The sequence below is a fragment of the Talaromyces atroroseus genome (genome assembly GCF_001907595.1).
Source record: "Talaromyces atroroseus strain IBT 11181 chromosome Unknown scaffold_14, whole genome shotgun sequence".
NCBI lineage: Eukaryota > Fungi > Ascomycota > Eurotiomycetes > Eurotiales > Trichocomaceae > Talaromyces > Talaromyces atroroseus.
Genome location: NW_017971446.1, coordinates 343884 through 355133, shown reverse-complemented (window position 1 = coordinate 355133; position 11250 = coordinate 343884). Strand labels below are relative to the sequence as shown.

Below are 11250 nucleotides of genomic sequence, written 5' to 3'. Positions count from 1 at the left end.
TTAGTTCATGTCAGCTGAACTTGATGACGTTGGCTGTTGTTTCTCTTCCAAATGTTCCTTCTCACTCAACTCATTACCGCTGGATGTTGGTTTTTCAGCACTTTCCTCGCCACTTCTATCGGAGACAGTGGGTGGTAGTTCGGGGATCGGAAAGAGTTCATTGAACAGGTTTGGAAGAAAACGATCAAGACGTTTTCTAGTTTCTGTCCAAATCTTCTCTTCATTTGAATCGCTGAATGGTGGAGGAGTGAGGTAGCCACTGTCTGCCATAACCAAAAGGATGTTCTTCACGCTTTCAGGAATTGCTTCCTCCTGTTGAGTATATATTGATTAGCATATCACTTTTTTGGGGAAGGTAAAAGCATCAAAGGTCTGCATACCAGACTATCACCTTGGCCACTATTCATCATCCGATCAAGTATGTCCAGGATTTTGAGCCATAGGTCAAGCATGCCACCGGAGTTAGATATTTGATCTAGATATCGGAGGAATATCTTGCAGACGAGAGTGGCAGCCTGAACACGCGTTTCGCCCATTCCTACTGGATCAGAGTGATATATTTCGGGTTTCAATAGCCGTAGGATGAGAGGAAATAGGACCTCGTCGAAAATTGATGTCCATTTATCATCATTTTCGGATTCGAATTGTAAGGAAACTAAGGAGCGCTGTAGAGTCGAGATAGCCTGATGGCGTATATCTCGAAAAGGGTTGGTACATTGCATCGTCAATGATTGGAAAATGGGAGACCAGTAGGCAGCCCAAGCTGCAAGCTTGTTAGTAATAGATATGGAATAAATGAAAGGTATTAGACAAGGGTGATGAGTCGCACCTTCGTTCTTTTCGAGATGAGACTGTTGAATCAAACTAGGGGTGCGATTTGTCATTTGATAAATGACACCGATAGCGTTTATTCCTCTCGTCGCGGTATCATTTTCACTATCCTTGTGTGTCAGTTGTATATCAAAGGCAGATTGGCAGCAGGCAACAGGCAACACGTACACTGGCTTCTCAGCTTTGGCGCCTCTTAATCTGCGAATGCTGCCATCTCTCCTACGTTCTTCAGCGGCTCCTATACTTCCCGCACTTGCAAAATCATTCGCGAGCGCAACAGCAGCTTCGTAGTTATCGGATGAAATTGCCGGTGGCACAATTTCAACAATTCCTTGAAGAATATCAAAAACAAGGGGGGCAGACGCGTTGTGAGGACGAAGGCGTTGCAGGATGGACCAAAAGTCAGGCGACACAATTGTCTCCCTCCTCAAATGTTCCGATTCAGCAATGCATCGTGACAAGCTGTTAAGAATTGATATCGCCGACATCTCTAGGATGTCTTGATCGAAACTAGAGATAGCATGCAAGATGACCGGGGCGCGCATGAATGGTTGATCCTAAGATAATTAGTGGGGTTTACAAGAACATCTGAATGATACTCACATAACTCAGTCGGAGAAGATTGAGAAGATAATATAGAACTCTGGAGACGATAAGAGGGTGGACATTCCTTGCATCTCGAATTATGCCTTGTAAGGAGCTGGCTAGATTTTCACCAACGCATTCAATTGTCTCCGAATCTCGAATAGCTAGAACAGTAGCCAACTCTAATGTATATAGCATACCAGGATTATAACCCGGTGATGTCAAATCACCCTTAGCGCTGGGGGGTCGTGGTCCGCCGGAGGATGGGCGCTCGCTTTTCACCACTATGACAGCTGAAGCGTTCTCTTCCGGTAATTCGAATAGCAAAGCATCAACTAAGTTTGACAGAGACGGTTGAGGTAATGATCTGTTTGTATGACGTTAGCACCCAAGGACTATCGAGGATGGTAAATGAAGACACACATGAGGTTATTTAACATATCGCCAATGTTGCAAGCATTTACGCAGTCAATTGTGCAAAGCGTATTCTCGAGTTCTTCATCCGACGGTTCCGGTGGATCATCAGCAGCATAACTCGAAAGATACGATGTGAAAGCAGATAGTAGACCAGTCTCTCCCCGTGTTTCACGCTCCACGACTTGTGATGGAGGCTGGAGCGGAATCGACGGAATATTAAGACTAGAGACGAGACCATCTGCGAAAGGCGGAATGAGGGCGTTGATAAATAAGTTATGTAGGGTGCGAATAATGTATTTCCAACTTTGCCCTACCGTGCTTTCGTTTCCGAGCAAGATCCTGAATAATACCACGGTAGCAAGTTGAGCCCTGAAATCTCGGCCAAACTTGACAGCCAACTCGCTGACCATGACTGCTTTCTTTCCCACTTGGACTTCCGTATTAAGTGAGGTGCTAGGCGGTGTTTCCGTAGCTAGTGTACTAATTGAGGATAGGCAGTAGATGATTCGGTCAAAGACCTCTGTCAGGCCATATTTTGCCGCAATCTGTGCACATTGGTCAAAGCCTTGGACCACTCTTGAAAAGACCGCATCATCAGAGGCCGACATGAAAACATAAGAAAGTGTGGCAACAATAGGTCGCCAAGTGGCAGCAAACATCTCAGCATCATATATATTGGTGTCACAGATTACCAGGTCTCCAGCAGCTGGGGTTTTCATCAATAGTTCTCTCCAGGCGAAGTCGAAAGCATGCTTGTTTTCATGCTCGTCAGGGAGAATGATCTCATTCTGCTTGACTGAGTCATAGATGCTTTGTAAATAATCCGGGTCAAAATCATTACCGCCGTTAACTCCCCTTAAATTCCTTGCAAAATCGACGTAGGTCATGCGGTTTGAAGACTTGACATTTGGATTGTATAGATCGGTATTCAGCATGATAATACCATATATCAAGACAAACAAGGCATCCTTGTCTACTATCTCAGCGGGTTCTGCTTTAGACATGTATTTTTCAGAGAATACCGTTACGATCCTCTCGATCAATGGTGATTCACCTGGCAGTCGAAATGAACCTAGAAGCTCACGAAGGGCCTCAATAACACTTTTCCCGGAAAACTCAAACAGGTCTATAAAGGCCTCCAGTAATTTTTCATTATTCTTTTTAGCAATATACTCGCCGAGTATCTTCTTTGAGATACGGGTTGTGCCTTTCAGGAAACGAGCAACAAGTTCTGGATTTTCGAGGTTCTCAATGATACCCTGTGAAGCCAGGTATGCAATTCCCGCCTTGGGGTCTTCATTGAACTTGGTGGCACCTTGTATTATGATCTTTTTCCTTTGTCGTTGACTCTTTAATTTCTCAGGATCTGGTAAACCTTCATACCGAGGCTCATCATCGAGTCTGTCGGCAATGAAATGTATGTAACCTAGAAGAGAATCAAGACAGAGTGGTGGCACGTTCGTAGTGCTCCAGGTGGCCGAGTCTGGAAATGCGTTTCGAGAAAGTAACCCAAGCATATCCTCACAAAGATCTGCACGATCCACCTCGCTATCATAGTTGACGAATAGTTCCACCATAAAGCCTGGCATACGGGCTAATACGCCTATGCTCTCAACCATGGCTTCTCGGGCCTCGGGCTTCCTAACACCTCCCTCTAAGCCTAGCTTTTGTCTGTCTTTGACGGGAATAGGTGTTGAGCGGCCACTGCTGGCTTGTTTCGGTGCCTGAGGGACACCCTCATAAAGTGATGGATTGATGCCAGGCTCTCTGGGAATTTCCACTCGAGGATGGAGACAAGCAACCAGATAGGATAAATAGAGCTCCTGTTGCAATTTCAAAACCGACCGGCAGGTTGAAAGTAAAGTACCGGTTACTCTTAATGACGCATTAAGGATTGCCATGTTCTCTGAACGCACTAGCTGAAAGAGATGGCGACACAAGTCGTCTTCAGCTAAAGCCGCAAGCATTGGATGACGAGCAATTGAAGGTCCGGAGACCTCAAGAGCGACGTCAATAATTCTCAACGCCATGACTCTCATAGCATCGGTATGCTGAGGATTATGCGGGTCCAAGAGATCAATCAAGACACGGAATAACTCTCGAATTGAAAGTAGGCCGTATGGACGTACCTCGACCACTTGGGACTCCTCATTTTCCGTAGCGGAGCCGACTAATGCGTCGCCGCTGCTTGTAGGCGTAGGGTCGTCATTGTTTAAGGGCTCCTTTTCCTCTTTGTCAGCAGGGATGGTGTCGGAACCCATAGTTGACGGATGTTGGGGAATAACCGTGTCCCCGTCGAGAGAAGGGTCCATTTTGAGGTTGGCAGTCTCATCCTCTATATGTTGCTGTTGATGATGCACATCGATATCAATCTCTTCGGTTCCGATTGTGGATAATCTCATGAATGTCACTTGACACATATTGATCATGGACATTTCAGCCGATCGGCGGAGTAATTCTGACAGACGGTTCTGGCAGCACATGCTCAACCCTGTCTCCATCATTTCACAAACGCTTTCATCTCCTAGCAGTTCTCCTTCCGGTCGCGACAGCATTCCTTCCATCAGCTTGAGTATCCTCAACAAAACCACCTCGTCAGCAACCGTATCGCTCGCTTCAAACCGACAGTGTGTGATCGCGGCCGATAGGAGTTGCATTGCAACAGAGATACGAGGCGAATGGCGGTTGACGATATCGTAGGCAAGGAATTTCGTGACGGCAACCAATGCCAGCGAGGTGATCGGTGCAGAGGTTGATGAAGAACGAATGACCTGGAGAAACGGATGAAGCAACGACGGAGCATCAAACGCGCGGACATCTCTGCATGACTTCAAGTCACTTCGCAAACGCGTGAAGGCGGATATAAGAGGGTTGTCTTGGATGCTCTTCCCTTTTTTACCCCTCAAGCCCCATCTGTTGGCCAATGCATGGTCTCCCTCGGCTGCAGACGAGAGACTTGAGTTATCGGAGTTGGGCTTCTTATTTCCGCCAGCGGTATTTCTTGTGCTCGAGATGGGAGAAGCTGATATATCGCGGTCACTGCCTTTTGTTGAGCCGCTGCCACCTAGGATGGCGGCTACGGAGGAGTGAGCCCAGCGGGCATGCTTGCGCATAGCCGAGGTGACCGTGATGCATTCTGTAGTCACCAAAGATACCGGATCCACCGATATTGGCAATGGGTATTCCGGCATCATGGACGGGGTTTGGGATGGAGGCAAAGGCGCGGAGACAAGTGCTTCACAAATCTGCCATCTGGCGGGATCTCAGTCTAACGCTCTATCCAAACGAGCAAGCCGGCGCTAAGCAGCTTCCTTCCTTGGCTCCGCCTGGCACCTGCCCGCAGTCCCATAGCTCCCGTTCTGGCTTAGCGTTGCTTGCTTATTTAGTTCTATGCATAACTAAGCATAACTTAGGTAGTCAACTATCGGCCATTGCATGCATGTATTCCAGTTTAGACCAGCTTAGTATGGCATTGTTGCAATTGACAACGCGCTTTGTTGGGGCTTGGCGGGCTGCCCTGGGGAAGCACTCTGAGCTTTTGCTGCTTTGGGGGTTTGCGAGCACCCAGTCTGCCAGATCAATAATGCGGAAATTATACAATAATTAGTCGCCCCCGTGCTGCAAAGAAGAGGCGGTCAAAAAGGCGCCGTCCAATAAGACGCCGTCCATTTGCGAGTCAAAACAACACGGGATTGGCCCGATCATGTTCTGAGCAAACCAGCCAATCGCAATCGCGGTTTGCCGCCGTCTGCCAGCGCGTTGCCGCCTGAGGCCATAACAAACAACCAGCAACTTCATCCTTTGCAGCCGTCCAAATGCTGGTTGCTGAGATGGAATAAAGACGGCCTTACTACTGGAAGCACCATCCCATCTCCCTTCGCTTGGTGCGCAGCCATTCGACACGGCGCAGTCGTCCATGCCCGTTGGCCTCGTTGTTGACCCGGCCGAATGCGGTTAGTGCCGCGCGCCCCGCTGTGTCTGTGACCGTCGCGCGCATAAGGTTGGGTTGTTTGTGTCCCAAAAGATACAATCAACAGATTGACAAATATTCCTGCATTTTCCCTTTTCATTGTTTCCGGCTTGTTGTCGCGTTGCTCCGTGGAAGAGGAACAAGCATGTGTTCTTGGTAACCGCCCTTTTTTGGTGGGATGACTTCTTTCCATCTATTTCGTCCTTTGTTTTGGTTGTATTATCTTATCTCCAGGCCTTCATTGATGGCGCAGTGTTGGTTGGATGCGCTTTCCCTGCTTTGACATGACAGTACACCTGGAATTGCGCTAGCAGATATATCAATTGCAGCAGGTGGCTATCTCAGCGACTGAAGTCCTTCAGTCAATCAATGGTTTTGCCTTCCGGCAAGTTGGCGTGGCAGAGGAAGCTACGACTGGGCGTTGCGCCATGGCGATGATTAACAGCTCCCTGGCGGAACTGCCTCTGGAGCAGTTGTCGCTCTACCATGTCAGCGATCCTTACCTGTCCTCCGTCCTCGTTTTCTATGGATCAGTTGCGACTTCCGATTCTAGCGCAAGCAGTTCCAGGAACCAGGCGCACATATTCAGCGCGGCCGGCCTAAGAAGCTATCCCCGCATCATCGCGTCTCCCGCAGCACCACTCTACGTCGCAGTCCACCACCTTCCCCGCGAAAAACAGGGAGACGAGATCTGCCGCGGCCTGGCTGTCAGTCTTCTAAGGTACTTGAATGACTTGCCAGCGACGGCCAAGCAGTGCTTGAAACAGATAGCCATGGCGAAGACCGGGAAACCAACTGGCAGACCCCCCAAAATGTTCGAGGAGACCCATGCTGCCGACCTGGCCAATCGAATGGTTAGAATAAACAACGCTGCCGAAATAGTGCGAGATCTTCGAGGTGCCTATGACGAGAAAAGGGTACCCTGGATCGACATAGATGTTATGATGCCGTCCGGTTCAATCGCATCGTCTACGGAACAAGGAGATAAGAGCGAGAAACCGTCAGAAGAAGCCATTGATGACAGAGCGCATGGCGGTCAATATGGAAAATATACCGCATTGATTGAGGCGTTGGGTGATCCGATTTTCCTTCCGACTTCCCGCCTTCGACGCGCACCTTCTCAGCCAACAAACCTAAGCAGATCCACATTGTTCACAAGAAGCCAGAAAGAAGCGTTGCGGCTAGCTATGTGTGAGGTTGTTGACACTGAAGAACGCTACGTTAGTAAGCTGTATGATTTAGTTCACAACGTTGTGGGGGAGTTCCAGCAGAAGGCTCGTGTCAAGAGCGCATCCAGCTCCAGTCCAGACGATACTGCCTTAGCAGAGCTGTTTCCGCCATGTCTTGACGAAATTCTACAGGTCAACATGGGGTTTCTGGACGTGATTCGACAGATCCTGGACACCACTGAGCAAGAAGCCATCACCAACCTCGCAGAAGACACGGAACTACAAACTTCGGCATCCGGCCGTTTACACGCAGAACAAGGCAAAGATATGATGGGAGCAATTTCGTTTGCAAATGCACTTGTTGAATGGTTTCCCCGGTTCTCCGAGCCATACGCAGCTTACATGAGGGCTCACACTGGGTTCACGCAGACCTTGAATTCCTTTCTGAAGGACGAAAAATCTAGTTTTTCACGCAGAGTTTACGAGACTGGCGAACAAAAACTTCGGTCGCTATTGATGGAACCTGTTCAGCGGTTGCCTAGATATAGCCTTCTCATTGACGCCATGACAAGCAACATACCATCGATCCATCCCTCCATTCGACTCTTCCTCAAAGCCCGAGATATCATAAAAGATATCTGTTCCCTCGATACGCCAGCAAACACTGATCACAACCAGAGCATCCAGCGAATGATGAAACTGGTTGAGTATTGGCCACCATCTGTTTCCCCCTTTGGGCGGTTAATTAACGCATTTGATTCAACCGAGATTCTTCCCCCGTACCATATTCAAGAGCAGGACGCTCCTACTATGAATACTCTCGTGCTTCTTTACAAGAATTGTCTTGTTTTGCTGTCTCGATATCCTGGGAGCAATATGACTGCTCGAGCGTTATTGTCGGAATTGGAGAACCAGGCGACACCCAGCACCGAGAAAACCCTATCACAAGGCAACGCCCAGTTTAGATTCATTAGAGCCTTTGATCTGAACAATCTCTACTGTATGCAGTCGAGTGGTGGACATATTTTATACTTGATGCCTGCAGGTACTATGTCTAATGAAGCCTCGCACTCCACGCAATTGACGCCTCATGCTCTTCAATTATCGGGAATGTACGAGGGACGCGCGAATCGGCTGATCGAAGAAATATTAAAGGCCAAAATCGAAGGTCAATTTTCTGAACGAGAACGTGAAGGTGCAAAATGGACTTTGCGCAGTCCTAATGTGCCTTCCGGAAACCTTGGGATCCTTGCTCCTGTGTTCGAAGAGGATGCCACTGGATCAATGCACCGATCTGGGTTTTCAAGAATCAGGATTGTTTTTGACACGCCGAAAGCTGTTTGCATGAAAACGTTGGAGAATGCACCAGTAGACGTGATCGTGTCCCTGACCTGGGCTGATAGTAATCAGTACAGAATGGAGGTAAACGCCATTGGTGGCTCTAGCACTGTTGACACAATCAGTATCGATACGTTCGTGCCAACGCTTTCAGCTAGACGTAAGTTTATGATTTCCAATGTTTTAGGAGACGAAATCGCTAACAGAAGTAGTTTGTACTATACTTCCTGCTGTGTATAGTTTACACAATCCGAGTTTGACAGAATCATCTGTGTATTCAAATTTGGATATACTTCGCCAGATTGGAAGTCACATTCTTTCCCAAACCAAGATTCCAAGAGGATTTCGCCCGCCGTCTCCTTCGAAGTTAATATCAAATCTGTGGGGTGGCGCAAGTCAAACCAAAGATCCTCCGTCGTTGTCAAAGACATTTACCCCAAATTTATCACTTAGTGATATTCCGAAAATGCCACCAAAGGCGACAGCTGTCGGACGACCAACGACCTCTCCTGCAACACTCGATGAAGCTCCGCCTAAAATATCGATCATTGCACCTCCCAATACAAAGCAAGATGATCAACTCCAAAAATTAGAGCAGACATTGACTACTTACATACTCTCTCTACGTTCACGAAGCGGTAACATCGTAGGCCGCACTTTAAGGGCCCGGGCCAGTGCAGACAAATCTATGGTGAACGAACTGTACAATGTTCTCCTGGAGGATCCCACTAAACTTCAGGCTGCAGCAGAAGTCCCCGTTGATGTTCTGTTTGTGGCATTTGAGACGTTTATCAATCACGCTTGGAAGGACCAGATTGGCTCATTTCTTTCTTCAGAAATTTTGACAGCAATCCTGGCTAAATTTGATTCTTCGTTTCCAAAAGATTTCAGGGATTTCTTCAAAAGAGTTGTTGGTGACTTGTCGCCACAAAATAGGCGCGCACTTGCTGCAACGGTTCGCCTTCTAGCGGATCTCTTGGATGCCTCTGGTAATGACGGTGATAGAGGTGCATTAACTATGGCGTTTGCTGAAATTTTAACCGAGAATGAAGATCCCATGCAGTACATATCTCTGCTTGATCGTCTCGTCGAAGACTATGAGAATCTCTTTGAAATATCAGTAGGCGAATCGAAATCGCAAGAAACGACACCCAATAGACCACGGTCTCACACAGGATCCATAGGGTCCAACACCTCATCATTCCGGAAAAGACTGGGCTTTGGCTTGCACCGAGAAAATTCGTCTCGCTCTGATGGGGAGAGCAAAGTCAGCTCTCTCATTCGTACTTTAAGCAAGACCAAAAATCTTAGTGATTCCGAAGGGAAAACAACACTATCCCGTTCGAAATCCACCGATTCTGATTCAAGGCTAGCGGATCTCCTAGGTCCAGCAACGCGTGAACGACCAACTTTGTACGGGGCCTTCCTGTCAGAGGACAGTATTCGCCGTCCTGGAAGCGCACATGACGATAATTTTGTTCTTGGTGCTATTCACGAAAGACCCTCCACGCCACAAAAGGATCCAGTGCGCCGGAGGAAAAGACGGAGTTCTCTATCTGATCTGCAGCTTCCATCTACTCCTCCACAACCGGCTGTGCTGTCACCGATTGATGTCCCAAGGCCTTCAACGCCAGCATCAACAAACCCTCGTCCTCGGTCGGATGTCTTGTCACGCATAGATCAGTCACAAATTCACGATAGCCCCACTGCAAAGTCGCCAAGTAGAATCCCACAGGAACGACCTACTTCACCCGTCCGCCTCACATCTCCTAGACGGCCAACATCACCGATGCGCCCTCTTCTTTCGCCAGTGGCATTTGAGTCACCAATGCAAAAAGAAAATATCCAGCATAGACCGAAATTGGTGGAACGGGCTATCAATAAAAAGACCGATCGACCAGTGTCTCCAACATACACACGGAAAAAGAGATCCGATACTCTGTCAAGTATTCCACAGCCAGCTAAGTATTCTCTGCAACCCAGAGAACGGCCTATCAGCTCCCATGGTTCAGACTTTACTATCAGGCGTGAACGTGCTTTGTCATCTCCGCAGAAGCCTCAGAGGCTACGCATGCAGAGCCCCCAGAAGGTAACATTGACTAAGTTGAGTTGGGTTTTCTTATGCTAATGCAATTATTCAGCTATGTGATCGTCTTCAGAATACCAAGCAGGTCCAAAATAACACGGAGACTGCTATGCGGACTGAATTGCAATTGATTGGGGCAGAAATATCTGCTCTTACAAGAGCATCTCTATCGGATAATCAATCAACACCTGCATCGTCAAATCAAAATAGTTCAACCGAGGCATTGCTTAGCCGCTTGCACAACTTGGAGCAAAGTTTCTCGACTTTCAAAACTGAGATTAATAATCGGACCATGAATCTAGAAAAAGACCTGGAGTCTTCGTTGCTTGTGAGCGAGAAACGAGCCAAGAAACTAGATGAGCTCTATCGCGAAGCCAGTGCTGAGAATGAGGCACTCTATGACAAATTCAATTCTGAGCTAAACAAAGTCGCGAAAGAAGTCCGGGTAGGCAACGGTCAGGAAACCCTAAAGGCCCAGTTGAAAAACTCTCTCGAGGAGCTAAGCCGGGTGAAGAAGGAGAATCTCAGACTAAAACGAGAAGTCGGCGGCCTCAAGGCAGTGCGAGCAGATATAGATGTGCCTAACAAGGATGTTGTCGAGGTGTCTGATGCATAAAATTCAGCTTGTACATTTTTATTTTTTTGGCTTTCCAACCCTCATTATTTATTTCCTTTCATGTTCCATTTTCATTTTCTATCCTTGGCTAGCAGCATTTACAGTGGCCGCATCATTTTCGTTTATTCGGTGGGTATTTTGAGTGTACCAGACTGGTTCCTAGGTCACCTTATTCTTGTATTACTTCATTTGTTCTTGTCCTTCTCTTTCTCTTTTTTCCCCCCCAAAATGTAGATAT

At 47.6% G+C, this 11250-nt stretch overlaps 2 protein-coding genes across 2 annotated transcripts; one reads left to right on the top strand and one right to left on the bottom strand.

The window, feature by feature from the left end:
- On the bottom strand, nt 1–5024 carry UA08_08477 (hypothetical protein; the record flags this gene model as incomplete). The annotated part of the gene is made up of 7 exons (XM_020263370.1): nt 1–312; nt 381–763; nt 830–936; nt 1000–1388; nt 1435–1580; nt 1617–1783; nt 1840–5024. The coding sequence occupies 7 exons, from the start codon at nt 5022–5024 to the stop codon at nt 1–3; spliced, it is 4689 nt and encodes a 1562-aa protein (XP_020116274.1).
- Nucleotides 5025–6231: 1207 nt separating this feature from the next.
- On the top strand, nt 6232–11012 carry UA08_08476 (hypothetical protein; the record flags this gene model as incomplete). Its single annotated transcript, XM_020263369.1, has 4 exons — nt 6232–7972; nt 8018–8470; nt 8574–10399; nt 10452–11012. 4 exons carry the CDS (start codon nt 6232–6234, stop codon nt 11010–11012), a joined length of 4581 nt encoding a protein of 1526 aa, XP_020116276.1.
- Nucleotides 11013–11250: the final 238 nt, after the last annotated feature.